Below are 17,426 nucleotides of genomic sequence, written 5' to 3'. Positions count from 1 at the left end.
CCTCCTCTCCCTCTCTGTCCTCCTCCTCTCCCTCCTCTTCTCCCTCCTCCACCCTCTCTCCCTCCTCCTCCTCTCCCTCCTCCGCTCCTCCATCCTCTCTCCCTCCTTCCTCTCCTCCTCTCCTCCACTGTCTCTCCCTCCTCTTCTCCTTCACCCTCTCTCCCTCCCTTTCTTCTCCTCCACCCTTGTGTTGTAGATATTCTAGATATAATAATATTTATTTAAAAATAGATTTGCAACAAATTAAATAAAGCTGTTCAATTGGAAGAGGAACCTATTGATATGTAGGGTATGGTACATGGGGAACCTAGTCTGAATGCTTTTAATTGAAACTGAATCAGAGAGATGCAGAAGGCTGCCTTAAGCGATGTCATCGGCACACAGAGAGAAGTTGTTAAGTGCCTTGCTCAGTGGCAGAACAGCAGAATTTTCCACCTTGGGGATTCAAACAAGCAACCTTTTGGGTTACCGTCCCAATGCTCTAACAGCTACATTACTGCCAGGCTACCTATACTCCCTATGCTAATGATTTGCCTGTGTGTGTTTGTGTAGGCGTACAGTGCCGTACGGTATGTCCAGCTACAGAAGCTCCCAGCGTGTACGTCGCTCCAGTGAGAGAGGAGGAGGAGGAGGAGGAGGAGGAGGAGGGAAGGAATCACAGCGCTGTGTGTGTGCAGAGCAGACGGACATAGAGTGCAGCAGATTCTGCATTGACAGGTTGGTACACACACACACACACACACACACACACACACACACACACACACACACACACACACACACACACACACACCACAGACAAGTCATGTTTTGATATAATTTCTTATTTCGTATTCCTCTGTGGCTGTAATGAAGAGTTTAGGACTAAGTACTACTCCACTGTTTTCCTTCGCCAATTGATTTAACGCATGCACACACACACACACAGACACTTATGTGGCTTTTATCAGATTTAAATGACAGATTTACAAAATTGTCTTCAAACATCAGCTAAAGCTGACAGGTCTAGGTCTACCACATCAGCTATATATTAGATGGTTTAGGCCCCATCAGGTCAGCGGGTTCACATATCCAATGTTACCTTTCAATTTCAGACACTTTTTTTCATATCACACTTGGATATTAACTGATTAGCCAACCTCTGAATGCTTTAGAGACAAGATTATCTCTTTGATTCTGCTGTCAGTAAGTAGATCTATCTTCTACCCTGTCTTATCTGTCCAACACGGCGCCTGCAGAGACATACTGCAGAGGCTTGTTGTGCATTCTCCTCCCTTGCCCTGCCTCTGGCAGTTAACCCAACTCAGTCAAAGATGTTAGAGACTATACTATCCCAGACAGCTAGAGACTATTCTATCCCAGACAGCTAGAGACTATTCTATCCAGGACATCTAGATAATAGAGACTATTGTATCCCAGACAGCTAGAGACTATTCTATCCCAGACAGCTAGATAATAGAGACTATTCTATCCCAGACAGCTAGAGACTATTCTATCCCAGACAGCTAGAGACTATTCTATCCCAGACAGCTATAGACTATTATATCCAGGACAGCTAGATAATAGAGACTATTCTATCCCAGACAGCTAGAGACTATTCTATCCAGGACATCTAGATAATAGAGACTATTCTATCCCAGACAGCTAGAGACTATTCTATCCAGGACATCTAGATAATAGAGACTATTCTATCCAGGACTTCTAGATAATAGAGACTATTCTATCCCAGCCATCTAGAGACTGTTCTATCTCAGACAGCTAGAGACTATTCTATCCCAGACAGCTAAAGACTATTCTATCCAAGACAGCTAGAGACTATTCTATCCAGGACATCTAGATAATAGAGACTATTCTATCCCAGCCAGCTAGAGACTATTCTATTCCAGACAGCTATAGACTATTCTATCCAAGACAGATAGAGACTATTCTATCCCAGCCAGCTAGAGACTATTCTATCCCAGACAGCTAGAGACTATTCTATCCCAACCAGCTAGAGACTATTCTATCCTGGACAGATAGAGACTATTCTATCCAGGACAGATAGAGACTAGTCTTTCCCAGGACATCTAGAGACTATTCTATCCCAGACAGCTATAGACTATTCTATCCAGGACATCTAGAGACTATTCTATCCCAGACAGCTAGAGACTATTCTATCCCAGCCAGCTAGAGACTATTCTATCCCAGACAGCTAGAGACTATTCTATCCCAGACAGCTAGAGACTATTATATCCAGGACAGATAGAGTCTATTCTATCCAGGACATCTAGAGACTATTCTATCCCAGACAGCCATAGACTATTCTATCCAGGACATCTAGATAATAGAGACTATTCTATCCCAGACAGCTAGAGACTATTCTATCCCAGATAGCTAGAGACTATTCTATCACAGACAGCTAGAGACTATTCTATCCAGGACAGCTAGAAACTATTCTATCCCAGACAGCTAGAGACTATTCTATCCCAGCCAGCTAGAGACTATTCTATCCCAGGACATCTAGAGATGAATCTATCCCAGACAGTTAGAGACTATTCTATCCCAGACATCTAGATAATAGAGACTATTCTATCCCAGACAGCTAGAGACTATTCTATCCAGGACATCTCGATAATAAAGACAATTATATCCAGGACAGATAGAGACTATTCTATCCCAGACAGCTAGAGACGATTCTATCCCAGACAGCTAGAGACTATCCTATCCAGTACAGCTAGAGACTATTCTACCCAGGACATCTAGATAATAGAGACTATTCTATCCAGGACAGCTAGAGACTATTCTATCCAGGACATCTAGATAATAGAGACTATTCTATCCAGAACAGCTAGAGACTATTCTATCCCAGATGGCTAGAGACTATTCTATCCAGGACATCTAGATAATAGAGACTATTCTATCCCAGACAGCTAGAGACTATTCTATCCCAGACAGCTAGAAACGATTCCATCCAGGACAGGTAGAGACTATTCTATCCAGGACAGGTAGAGTCTATTCTATCCCAGACAGCTAGAGACTATTTTATCCCAGCCAGCTAGAGACTATTCTATCCCAGACAGCTAGAGACTATTCTATCCCAACCAGCTAGAGACTATTCTATCCTGGACAGATAGAGACTATTCTATCCAGGACAGATAGAGACTAGTCTTTCCCAGGACATCTAGAGACTATTCTATCCCAGACAGCTATATACTATTCTATCCAGGACATCTAGAGACTATTCTATCCCAGACAGCTAGAGACTATTCTATCCCAGCCAGCTAGAGACTATTCTATCCCAGACAGCTAGAGACTATTCTATCCCAGACAGCTAGAGACTATTCTATCCCAGGACATCTAGAGACTATTCTATCCCAGACAGCCATAGACTACTCTATCCAGGACATCTAGATAATAGAGACTATTCTATCCCAGACAGCTAGAGACTATTCTATCCCAGATAGCTAGAGACTATTCTATCACAGACAGCTAGAGACTATTCTTTCCAGGACAGCTAGAAACTATTCTATCCCAGACAGCTAGAGACTATTCTATCCCAGCCAGCTAGAGACTATTCTATCGCAGGACATCTAGAGACGAATCTATCCCAGACAGTTAGAGACTATTCTATCCCAGACATCTAGATAATAGAGACTATTCTATCCCAGACAGCTAGATACTATTCTATCCCAGACAGCTAGAGACTATTCTATCCAGTACAGCTAGAGACTATTCTATCCAGGACATCTAGATAATAGAGACTATTCTATCCAGGACAGCTAGAGACAATTCTATCCAGGACATCTAGATAATAGAGACAATTATATCCAGGACAGATAGAGACTATTCTATCCCAGACAGCTAGAGATGATTCTATCCCAGACAGCTAGAGACTATCCTATCCAGTACAGCTAGAGACTATTCTATCCAGGACATCTAGATAATAGAGACTATTCTATCCAGGACAGCTAGAGACTATTCTATCCAGGACATCTAGATAATAGAGACTATTCTATCCAGGACAGCTAGAGTGTCACGTTCTGACCTCTATTTCCGTTGTTTTTGTATTTATTTAGTATGGTCAGGGCGTGAGTTGGGTGGGTAGTCTATGTTTGTTTTTCTATGTTTTGGGGCAGTTCTATGTTTTCGGCCTAGTATGGTTCTCAATCAGAGGCAGGTGTCATTAGTTGTCTCTGATTGAGAATCATACTTAGGTAGCCTGGGTTTCACTGTGTGTTTGTGGGTGATTGTTCCTGTCTTTGTGTTTGCACCAGATAGGGCTGTTTTTGTTCTCACGTTTCTTGTTTTCGTTAGTTTTGTTCATGTATAGTGTCTTCATTAAAATACGATGAACAACCACCACGCTGCGTTTTGGTCCGCCTCTACTACACAACAAGAGAACCGTTACAGAATCACCCACCACAACAGGACCAAGCGGTGTGGTAATGGGCAACGGAGAAAGCAGCAGCAGGAGCAGCGCGAGGAGGTATGGACATGGGAGGACGTTATGGACAGCAATGGCATGGGTTATACTACTTGGGAGGAGATCGACAGGTGGGCGGCCGACCCAGGGAGAGTGCCGGAGCCCGCCTGGGATTCGATGGAGCAGTGCGCGGAAGGCTATCAGAGAATGGAGTTGGCGAAGCAGGCACGGCGGCGCGGAAGGAAGCCCGAGAGGCAGCCCCAAAAATTTATTGGGGGGGGGCTAACAGGGAGTATGGCTACGCCAGGTAGGAGACCTGGGCAGACTCCCTGTGCTTACCGGGGGGCTAGAGAGACCGGGCAGGCACCGTGTTATGCTGTGGAGCGCACGGTGTCCCCAGTGCGGGTGCACAGCCCGGTGCGGTACATTCCAGCTCCGCGTATCGGCCGGGCTAGAGTGGGCATCGAGCCAAGTGCCATGAAGCCGGCTCTACGCATCTGGTCTCCAGTGCGTCTCCTTGGGCCGGCTTACATGGCACCAGCCTTGCGCACGGTGTCCCCGGTTCGCCTGCATAGCCCAGTGCGGGCTATTCCACCTCGCCGCACTGGCAGGGCGACCGGGACCATTCAACCGGGTAAGGTTGGGCAGGCTCGGTGCTCAAGAGCTCCAGTGCGCCTGCACGGCCCGGTCTATCCGTCACCACCTCCACACCCCAGCCCTCCGGTGGCAGCTCCCCGTACCAGGCTGTCTCTCCGGCCCATCCGTCCAGAGCCTTCCTCCTCTCCAGCGCTGCCGGAGTCTCCCGCCTCTCCGGCGCTACCAGAGCCTTCCTCCTCTCCAGCGCTGCCGGAGCCTCCCGCCTGTCCGGCGCCTCTGCCGGAGCCTCCCGCCTGTCCGGCGCCTCTGCCGGAGCCTCCCGCCTGCCCGGCGCCGCTGCCGGAGTCTCCCGCCTCTCCGGCGCTACCAGGGCCTTCCTTTTCTCCAGCGTTGCCGGAGCTTCCCGTCTGCCCAGCGCCAGCTGAGCTTCCCGTCTGCCCAGCGCCGCCAACGCCGCCCGTCTGCCCAGCGCCGCCAACGCCGCCCGTCTGCCCAGCGCCGCCAACGCCGCCCGTCTGCCAGGAGCCGCCAGTTCCGCCCGTCTGCCAGGAGCCGCCAGTGCCGCCCGTCTGCCAGGAGCCGCCAGTGCCGCCCGTCTGCCAGGGGCCGCCAGTGCCGCCCGTCAGCCAGGGGCCGCCAGTGCCGCCAGTCAGCCAGGGGCCGCCAGTGCCGCCAGTCAGCCAGGGGCCGCCAGTGCCGCCAGTCAGCCAGGGGCCGCCAGTGCCGCCAGTCAGCCAGGGGCCGCCAGTGCCGCCAGTCAGCCAGGGGCCGCCAGTGCCGCCAGTCAGCCAGGGGCCGCCAGTGCCGCCAGTCAGCCAGGGGCCGCCAGTGCCGCCAGTCAGCCAGGGGCCGCCAGTGCCGCCAGTAAGCCAGGGGCCGCCAGTCAGCCAGGGGCCGCCAGTAAGCCAGGGGCCGCCAGTGCCGTCAGTCAGCCAGGGGCCGCCCGAGCAGCTGCCCCTCTGTCCAGAGCAGCTGTCGCCCCTCTGTCCCAAGCTGCTGCCGCCCCTCTGTCCCGAGCAGCTGCCCCTCTGTCCCGAGCAGCTGCCGCCCCTCTGTCCCGAACTGCTATCGCCCCTCTGTCCCGAACTGCTATCGCCCCTCTGTCCCGAGCAGCTATCGCCCCTCTGTCCCGAGCAGCTATCGCCCCTCTGTCCCGAGCAGCTATCGCCCCTCTGTCCCGAGCTGCTATCGCCCCTCTGTCCCGAGCTGCTATCGCCCCTCTGTCCCGAGCTGCTGCCGCCCCTCTGTCCCGAGCAGCTGCTCCTCTGTCCCGAGCAGTTGTCCCTCTGTCCCGAGCAGCTGTTTCACCTCTGTCCCGAGCTGCCCCTCTGTCCCAAGCAGCCCCTCTGTCCAGTGGGGTCATTGAGAGGGGTGGGCAGGGTGAGTAAGCCACGGAGGCGGACAATAAGGCGGACTAGGACAATGGCGAAGTGGGGTCCGCGTCCCGCGCCAGAGCCGCCACCGCGGACAGACGCCCACCCAGACCCTCCCCTATAGGTCAAGGTTTTGCGGCCGGAGTCCGCACCTTTGGGGGGGGGTACTGTCACGTTCTGACCTCTATTTCCGTTGTTTTTGTATTTATTTAGTATGGTCAGGGCGTGAGTTGGGTGGGTAGTCTATGTTTGTTTTTCTATGTTTTGGGGCAGTTCTATGTTTTCGGCCTAGTATGGTTCTCAATCAGAGGCAGGTGTCATTAGTTGTCTCTGATTGAGAATCATACTTAGGTAGCCTGGGTTTCACTGTGTGTTTGTGGGTGATTGTTCCTGTCTTTGTGTTTGCACCAGATAGGGCTGTTTTTGTTCTCACGTTTCTTGTTTTCGTTAGTTTTGTTCATGTATAGTGTCTTCATTAAAATACGATGAACAACCACCACGCTGCGTTTTGGTCCGCCTCTACTACACAACAAGAGAACCGTTACATAGAGACTATTCTATCCCAGATAGCTAGAGACTATTCTATCCAGGACAGCTAGAAACGATTCCATCCAGGACAGGTGGAGACTATTCTATCCCAGACAGCTAGAGACTATTCTATCCCAGACAGCTAGAAACGATTCCATCCAGGACAGGTAGAGACTATTCTATCCAGGACAGGTAGAGTCTATTCTATCCCAGACAGCTAGAGACTATTCTATCCCAGCCAGCTAGAGACTATTCTATCCCAGACAGCTAGAGACTATTCTATCCTGGACAGATAGAGACTATTCTGTCCAGGACAGATAGAGACTATTCTATCCCAGGACATCTAGAGACAATTTTATCCCAGACAGCCATAGACTATTCTATCCAGGACATCTAGATAATAGAGACTATTCTATCCCAGACAGCTAGAGACTATTCTGTCCCAGACAGCTAGAGACTATTCTATCCCAGACAGCTAGAGACTATTCTAAACAAGACAGCTAGAGACTATTCTATCCCAGACGTCTATATATTATAGACTATTCTATCCCAGACAGCTAGAGACTATTCTATCCCAGACAGCTAGAGACTATTCTATCCAGGACATCTAGATAATAAAGACAATTATATCCAGGACAGATAGAGACTATTCTATCCCAGAAAGCTAGAGACTATTCTATCCCAGACAGCTAGAGACTATCCTATCCAGTACAGCTAGAGACTATTCTATCCAGGACATCTAGATAATAGAGACTATTCTATCCAGGACAGCTAGAGACAATTCTATCACAGACAGCTAGAGACTATTCTATCCAGGACAGCTAGAAACGATTCTATCCCAGAGAGCTAGAGACTATTCTATCCCAGACAGCTAGAGACTATTCTATCCCAGACAGCTAGAGACTATTCTATCCAGGACATCTAGATAATAGAGACAATTATATCCAGGACAGATAGAGACTATTCTATCCCAGACAGCTAGAGATGATTCTATCCCAAACAGCTAGAGACTATCCTATCCAGTACAGCTAGAGACTATTCTATCCAGGACATCTAGATAATAGAGACTATTCTATCCAGGACAGCTAGAGACTATTCTATCCAGGACATCTAGATAATAGAGACTATTCTATCCAGGACAGCTAGAGACTATTCTATCCCAGATAGCTAGAGACTATTCTATCCAGGACAGCTAGAAACGATTCCATCCAGGACAGGTGGAGACTATTCTATCCCAGACAGCTAGAGACTATTCTATCCCAGACAGCTAGAAACGATTCCATCCAGGACAGGTAGAGACTATTCTATCCAGGACAGGTAGAGTCTATTCTATCCCAGACAGCTAGAGACTATTCTATCCCAGCCAGCTAGAGACTATTCTATCCCAGACAGCTAGAGACTATTCTATCCTGGACAGATAGAGACTATTCTGTCCAGGACAGATAGAGACTATTCTATCCCAGGACATCTAGAGACTATTTTATCCCAGACAGCCATAGACTATTCTATCCAGGAGATCTAGATAATAGAGACTATTCTATCCCAGACAGCTAGAGACTATTCTATCCCAGACAGCTAGAGACTATTCTATCCCAGACAGCTAGAGACTATTCTATCCCAGACAGCTAGAGACTATTCTATCCCAGACAGCTAGAGACTATTCTAAACAAGACAGCTAGAGACTATTCTATCCCAGACGTCTATATATTATAGACTATTCTATCCCAGACAGCTAGAGACTATTCTATCCCAGACAGCTAGAGACTATTCTATCCAGGACATCTAGATAATAAAGACAATTATATCCAGGACAGATAGAGACTATTCTATCCCAGAAAGCTAGAGACTATTCTATCCCAGACAGCTAGAGACTATCCTATCCAGTACAGCTAGAGACTATTCTATCCAGGACATCTAGATAATAGAGACTATTCTATCCAGGACAGCTAGAGACAATTCTATCACAGACAGCTAGAGACTATTCTATCCAGGACAGCTAGAAACGATTCTATCCCAGAGAGCTAGAGACTATTCTATCCCAGACAGCTAGAGACTATTCTATCCCAGACAGCTAGAGACTATTCTATCCAGGACAGCTAGAAACGATTCCATCCAGGACAGGTAGAGACTATTCTATCCCAGACAGCTAGAGACTATTCTATCACAGACAGCTTGAGACTATTCTATCCAGGCCAGCTAGAAACGATTCTACCCCAGACAGCTAGAGACTATTCTATCCTAGACAGCTAGATACTATTCTATCCCAGACAGCTAGAAACGATTCCATCCAGGACAGGGAGAGACTATTCTATCCAGGACAAGTAGAGACTATTCTATCCCAGACAGCTAGAGACTATCCTATCCAGTACAGCTAGAGACTATTGTATCCAGGACATCTAGAGACTATTCTATCCAGGACAGCAAGATACTATTATATTTAGGAGAGCTAGAGACTGTATGATTACAGACTGTAAGTGACTAATCTAATCGACCATTCTTTCTTTTCTCTCCCCAGGCAGAGGTTACGGTAGTCACCTGAACAGGAGAAACACATGTCTTGTGTCTACCTGCCCTAACACATCTTCAACCTGAGTACAACTTCTGATACCTGCTACAGCAACAACTACAGTTCAACTACAGAATGATACCAGTTACAGCAACAACTACAGACTGATACCTGCTACAGCAACAACTACAGTTCAACTACAGACTGATACCTGCTACAGCAACAACTACAGATCAACTACAGACTGATACCTGCTACAGCAACAACTACAGACTGATACCTGCAACAGCAACAACTACAGTTCAACTACAGACTGATACCTGCTACAGCAACAACTACAGACTGATACCTGCTACAGCAACAACTACAGTTCAACTACAGACTGATACCAGCTACAGCAACAACTACAGTTCAACTACAGACTGATACCTGCTACAGCAACAACTACAGACTGATTCCTGTTACAGTAACAACTACAGACTGATACCTGCTATGGCAACAACTACAGTTCAACTACAGACTGATACATGTTACAGCAACAACTACAGACTGATACCTGCTACAGCAACAACTACAGACTGATACCTGCTACAGCAACAACTACAGACTGATACCTGCTACAGCAACAACTACAGATTGATACCTGATACAGCAACAACTACAGTTCAACTACAGACTTATACCAGCTACAGCAACAACTACAGACTGATACCTGCTACAGAAACAACTACAGACTGATACCTGCTACAGCAACAACTACAGATTGATACCTGATACAGCAACAACTACAGTTCAACTACAGACTTATACCAGCTACAGCAACAACTACAGACTGATACCTGCTACAGAAACAACTACAGACTGATACCTGCTACAGAAACAACTATAGATGATACCTGATACAGCAACAACTACAAACAGATCCCTGATACAGCAACAAGGACAGACTGATACCTGCTACAGCAACAACTACAGTTCAACTACAGATTGATACCTGCTGCAGCAACAACTACAGGCTGATGATACCTGATACAGAACAACTACAGACTAATACCTGATGCAGAAACAACTACAGACTGATACCTGCTACAGCAACAACTACAGACTGATACGATACTTGCTACAGCATCAACTACATACTGATACCTGTTACAGCAACAACTACAGACTGATACATGATACAGCAACAACTACAGACTGATACCTGCTTTCAGCAACAACTACAGACTGATACCTGCTACAGCATCAACAACAGACTGATACATGATACAGCAACAACTACAGTTCAACTACAAATTGATACCTGCTTCAGAAACAACTCCAGACTGATACCTGTTACAGCAACAACACAGTTCAACTACAGACTGATACCTGCTACAGCAACAACTACAGACTGATATCAGCTTTCAGCAACAACTACAGTTCAACTACAGACTATCAAAGGAACAACATAACTACAGACTGAGACCGGCCACAGCAACAACTACAGACTGATACCTTCTACAGCATCAACTACAGACTGATACCTCCTACAGCAACAACTACAGACTGATACCTGCTACAGCAACAACTACAGACTGATACCTGCTACAGCATCAACTACAGACTGATACCTGCTACAGCAACAACTACAGACTGATACCTTCTACAGCATCAACTACAGACTGATACCTGATACAGCATCAACTACAGACTGATACCTGCCACAGCAACAACTACAGACTGATACCTGCTACAGCAACAACTACAGACTGATACCTGCTACAGCAACAACTACAGACTGATACCTGATACAGCAACAACTACAGTTCAACTACAGACGATCAGTCAAAGGAACAACATAACTACAGACTGATACCTGATACAGCATCAACTACAGACTGATACCTGCTACACCAACAACTACAGACTGATACCTTCTACAGCATCAACTACAGACTGATACCTGATACAGCATCAACTACAGACTGATACCTGCCACAGCAACAACTACAGACTGATACCTGCCACAGCAACAACTACAGACTGATACCTGCTACAGCAACAACTACAGACTGATACCTGCTACAGCAACAACTACAGACTGATACCTGCTACAGCAACAACTACAGACTGATACCTGCTACAGCAACAACTACAGACTGATACATGATACAGCAACAACTACAGACTGATACCTGCTACAGCAACAACTACAGTTCAACTAAAGACTATCAGTCAAAGGAACAACACAACTTCAGACTATCAGTCAAAGGAACAACATATCTACAGAGAGACAACCGGAAACCCTTGGCTTTTTAATGATATGTGGCGGAACAGTGTACATACATTTCTTCTGACATATTGGATTTTTCATATAGCACCTGTTGCTGGACTGAATGCCTTGTTATGCAGCTGATGATATCGGCTAGAGGAATTGGCATACCTCCAGAAAGAAACCTGAAAAACAAAACTTCCCCTCAAGATGTCTAATATATAGCAGACCAGCGTATATATTTCCACAGATATATGTGGTAGTGAGCATTTCCTGTAACCGACCTATAGCCAGCTGACGTAATGACAACTACTACTTTAATGTAATGACAACTACTACTTTTTTTTTTTGGTCCACAACCCCAACAAGCTGACCTGAAGGAGGACTGGTTAGCTGTAAGGGAGAGACATCTAGGACTTAAAGGTTGTTTGTCTGGCCTGCATAATCAGGAATGTCAGATCCAGGGAAGAACTCTGGCATTGGAGCTGAAAGACCTATACACAGAATGTTCATCTGAGTGGATGGACTGCAACCTCAGAGGTTTTACCAGGATACATAAGCACAAAGACTTTGTTCCTCTGTTTCCTTTACTCCTCTTGGTGTAGATCTGTGCTCCTCTACTCCTGGTGTGGCTCTGTGATCCTCTACGACTCCTGATGTGGATCTGTGCTCGTCTACTACTCCTGGTGTGGCTCTGTGCTCCTCTACTACTCCTGGTGTGGCTCTGTGCTCCTCTACTACTCCTGGTGTGGCTCTGTGATCCTCTACGACTCCTGGTGTGGATCTGTGCTCCATCACTCCACATCTTTTCAGACTGCTAGCTAATTTTTTGTTGCTTACACAAATCATATAGAATGTGTTAGCTTCTGTTAGCTAACAATCACAAACTGTTCGCCTGGTTGAACGCACCTCTGGGGTTGATCTGTGCTCATCCAGAGATACAGTGAGACTGGCTAACCACTGATGACTAACCGCTGCGTTGGAAGTGGCTTTATAAACAGACTTGAAATGGAGTGATGGTGTCCATTAATATAAAGTTTATCATTTCTTCCTGTAGAACGAATACCAGAACTACATGCTGTGACCTGTAATGTATGGATGCCATACGTATTCAATAGAAACCATATGATGTCCCTATTGTATTCCAACACATGTCTTAACGAATAATGTCTCAAGTTATGAATGCCAGGACTTTACAAAATTAATTTCCATGTTTAAAAATGTACTAGTTATGTTCACTCGGTCTTAACTCACCAAAGCCACGTTTAGTTTAAACCAGATTACTGTTCACTAGGCAAAATTCTGGTAATTTTCCCCAAATCCTGGTTGGAATCCCCTAATCAGGCAGGAATAATCAGTTAATTCGGAATCCACTAACCAGAATTTTGGGAAAAACCTGGTAATTTTGGCAAAGTTACTGGAACTTTTGGAAAATTATTGGAATTTTGAAAACCTAACCATCCCCTCAGAAACTCTAACCAGAACCATGGATCCTCTCAGAAACTCTAACCAGGACCATGGATCCCCTCAGAAACCCTAACCAGGACCATGGATCCCCTCAGAAATTCTAACCAGGACCATGGATCCCCTCAGAAACCCTAACCAGGACTACCCTCAGAGTCGTCCATTTATTTCGTGGAAATAACGTCTTCCACGCCAGGCTTCGTTAGTGCTGATGTTATTATTGTTACAGATGCTGTCAAATATATTAGCACCCTTGCACTTTACAATGGAGCAGAATGTTCCGTTTCTTATTTTCAAAACTGGTTGAATGACTATTTATACCCTGTAGTCTCCTGCTACTTACCACAGGTGAGAAAAATTACATTTAACCAGAATTACTGCCTCCAACCAAATTCGTTTGTATAATTTAGTTCAGGTCATTTTTTAACTTTTAATTGAAAAATCTCCATTTCATTTTTGATCATAGGTAAATCAAACAATGCATGTATAAACACCAAAAGTTATTTTCAAGTTCAACTTGTTATAGAAGAAATTGTGAATCATGCAAGGGTGAATATTTGACCACATCTATAAGCATGGCACGGTGTATATCTTGAGAGATTGATCCTACTAAAGCTCGGGTTGACTGCGGAAACTTCTAGTTCCCTTAAAAAACTCATATGTAACTTTGAGACTAAGCTACAGGAGGTACTGAAATACCTCGTATGAGTTTATATACTGTGTATAGTATTGATACGCTGCTGTAATCTGTGTAACTTGCATGTTTGCGTTACTAACATGGGCTATGTCCCAAATGACATCTGACCAGGGCCCGTAGTTCTCCGGTCAAGACTAAGGCACTACACAGGGATTCGGAAATCATTTGGGACACATGCCATCGACATATTAGCTTGTTATAATTGTATAGATTATGTAACATCTATACGGGAGATAAATACCATGTTCAACCAGACTATGAGACATGTTTAAAACTATAGACCAGATAACTACCAGCAGAAAGAGCATTCTAGATTGTCTTTAAAACATCCAACAGCTACCTTCAAAGATACACGTACAAGGAAACACTGAATCAGCTTTAATATTTCAGGTAGGTTGTAGCTTCCATAAATGTAATTGCCTGCATCATTTCCAATTTTTTTGGTAAATGTATATATAAAATGTATATATATTTTTTTAAATATATTTTCCTTTGTTATTTTCCCCCTAACCCTACCACCTAATTGAAGTTAACTAGTGGACAACAACACTTAGGCTTCTACTTACAGCTTATACAGCACATTCAGAAAGTATTCAGACCCCTTGACTTTTTCCACATTTTGTTACGTTACGGCCTTATTTTATTTTATTTTAATTGTTTAAACGGAGCAAAGTAAAGAGAGATCCTTGATGAAAACCTGCTCCAGAGAGCTCAGGATCTCAGACTGGGGCAAAGGTTCACCTTCCAACAGGACAACGACCCTAAGCACACAGCCAAAACAACGCAGGAGTGGCTTCGGGAGAAGTCTTTGAATGTCCTTGAATGGCCCAGCCAGAGCCTTGAACCCAATCGAACATCTCTGGAAAGACATGAAAATAAATGTTCAGCGACACTCCCATCCAACCTGACAGTGCTTGAGAGGATCTGCAGAAAAGAATGGGAGAAACTCCCCAAATACAGGTGTGCCAAGCTTGTAGCATCACACCCAAGAAGACTGGAGGCTGTAATCACTGCCAAAGGTGCTTCAACAAATTACTGAGTAAAGGGTCTGAATATTTATGTAAATGTCATATTTCAGTTTTTATTTGTAGTAAATTTGCAAACATTTCTAAAAAAAAACTACATTTTTGCTTTGTCATTATGGGGTATTGTGATGTCATTATGGGGTATTGTGATGTCATTATCGGGTATTGTGTGTGAATTGATGAGGGGGAAAAAAATAAATGTAGAATGTCTGTAACGTAACAAAATGTGTAAAAAGTCAAGGGGTCTGAATACTTTCCGAATGCCCTGTACATACTACAGTATATACATTTTACAGACGCAGTATATTTTATTTAGTTATCTTTTGTTTGTTTTTAGTACCATCCTTCAGCTACCCTCAACCCCTAACCCCTATCTCTGAAGACCATCCAGTTTCTATTTGCCATTTATTTTTCAACTGTGCTGTTTCACAAAAGTTCTGAACATATATACAGCACCCAGAATTACAAATGACATCTGTATGTGAATCAAATAAAAAGTTTGATTATTTACTCATGTTTTCATTTCTTAATAATAATTGAATAATAATAATAATTTTCTTATTTGTTACAGTACAGTGAGACGGACAGGAATCAGCAGTAGCTACAGAACAAAAAACGAACCAGAACTTAGAGAAAACACAACAACCACAGCAGTTCGTTCTATAGCCAAATCATTTCTTAAGACACCTGGGAACAATTTTGAGAGCCCTCAACTTCTGGCTGAAATTTAATCAAGTTAAATATCTTTGAGCTTATCCAATATTTGCTCTCTGTTTCAATAAGATTGGGAACTATGTGGGCTACCGTCTGCCACAGAAGGGGTAGAATTCATCTAGTCCTTAAGCATCTGGATTGTTGTTGTCTTGGAATGTACCCTCAATATGCCCTTCTAGCACAAAGCCAAGGAACGGCAGATATCATGTTTAAAACTCTATCCCTTTCTAAATTAATTGTCTAACATTATAAGTTTCTATGCTTGCAAATAGTCCACGTTTGCAGGTCTGCAAATAGTCCACGTTTGTAGGATGTGAATAGTCCAAGTTTGTATGGCTGAATCGTCCTGGTATGTAGGACTGTATTTTCTATGTTTGTTGTTTCCTTGGGACTGAGATGTTTACCCCCTATGAATTTACCTATGACTGAAAGGATGCAGTGTTACAGCCTCAAGTCATCAGGGACTACAAGGTGTCGAGAGCGTTCCACAGGGATACTGGCCCATGCTGACCCCAATGCTTCCCACAGTTGTGTCAAGTTGGCTGGATGTCCTTTGGGTGGTGGACCATTCTTGATATACACACCGGAAACTGTTGAGCGTGAAACACCCAGCATTGTTGCAGTCTTTGACACAAACCGGTGCGCCTGGCGCCTACTACCTTACCAGAGGCACTTAAATCTGTTGTCTTGCCCATTCACCCTCAATGACACACATACACAATCCATGTCTCAGTTGTCTCAAGGCTTAAAAATCCTTCTTTATGATTCTTTAACCATGTCTCCTCCCCTTCAACTACACTGATTGAAGTGAATTTAATAACTGTCATCAATAAGGGATTCATAGCTTTCACCTGGATTGACCCGGTCAGTCTATGTCATGGAAAGAGGAGGTGTTCTTAATGTTTTGTCCACTCAGAGTATTTTGGACTTTTCGGTTATTTTCTGGCTGAAAGGTCTCCCGGTGTCGGTTGGAAAGCAGACTGAACCAGGTTTTCCTCAAGAATTGTGCCTGTGCTCTTTTCTCTGTTCTCTCTTTTTATCCACAATGAAAATAAGCTGTTTAAGCTTTAGGGTGTTATACTTGAATATGTTATTTTTATAGTTTATGAAGGACGCCTGTATCTTTGTAGTGACTAGGTGTATTGATACACCATCCAAAGTGTAATTAATAAGTTCACCAAGCTCAAAGGGATATTCAATGTCTGCTTTTTCTGTATTTTTACCCTTCTACCAATAGGAGCCCTTCTTTGCGAGGCATTGGAAAACCTCCCTGGTCTTTGTGGTTGAATCTGTGTTTATAAGTTTACTGCTCGACTGAGGGACCGTACAGATAATTGTATTTGTGGGGTACAGAGATGAGGTAGTTATTCAAAAATCATGTTAAACACTATTATTGCACACAGAGTGAGTCCATGCAACTTATTATGTGACTTGTTAAGCACATTTTTACTCCTGAACATATTTAGGCTTGCGATAACAACGGATTTGAATACTTATTGACTCAAGACATTTCAGCTTTTCATTTTTTATTAATTTGTAAAGATTTACCCCCAGAGGTGTACATCAGAGGTTCCCAAACTTTTTTCACCAGGGCCCCCATTTCACATAATTGTTTCAAATAATTATTTATTGAGATATTATATGATTTTGTTTCATTTGAGGGACCTAGGGAAAAGCTCATTTCCTGTACGTAGTTTAACTCAATAAATATTTTAGGTAGGCTATTTTATGATAATAATAATAGTAATAATGATTTTTTTTTAAATAATAATGATAATATTAATTGATAATAATAATAATGGATAAGGAAAATAAAGTCTAGAACTGATTTCCCCAAAATGTTATTCCTCTACAAAATATTTTTTA

At 44.3% G+C, this 17,426-nt stretch overlaps 1 protein-coding gene across 1 annotated transcript in view; it reads left to right on the top strand.

Annotated features, from left to right (window-relative positions):
- The window catches only part of LOC110528689 (endothelin-3), a 57,378-nt gene extending 46,941 nt beyond the window's left edge, over positions 1 to 10,437 (top strand). The window contains exons 3-4 of the mRNA XM_021610821.2: positions 553 to 717; positions 9,416 to 10,437. Coding sequence (XP_021466496.2) covers positions 553 to 717; positions 9,416 to 9,431 — 181 coding nt within the window. The 3' untranslated portion in view covers positions 9,432 to 10,437. The remainder of the gene's footprint in view (positions 1 to 552; positions 718 to 9,415) is intronic.
- Positions 10,438 to 17,426: the final 6,989 nt, after the last annotated feature.

The sequence above is a fragment of the Oncorhynchus mykiss genome, chromosome 7 (assembly GCF_013265735.2).
Source record: "Oncorhynchus mykiss isolate Arlee chromosome 7, USDA_OmykA_1.1, whole genome shotgun sequence".
In the NCBI taxonomy this organism is placed as follows: domain Eukaryota; kingdom Metazoa; phylum Chordata; class Actinopteri; order Salmoniformes; family Salmonidae; genus Oncorhynchus; species Oncorhynchus mykiss.
The sequence above is the reverse complement of the archived record's forward strand: the minus strand, read 5'-3'. Positions and strand labels throughout refer to the sequence as shown.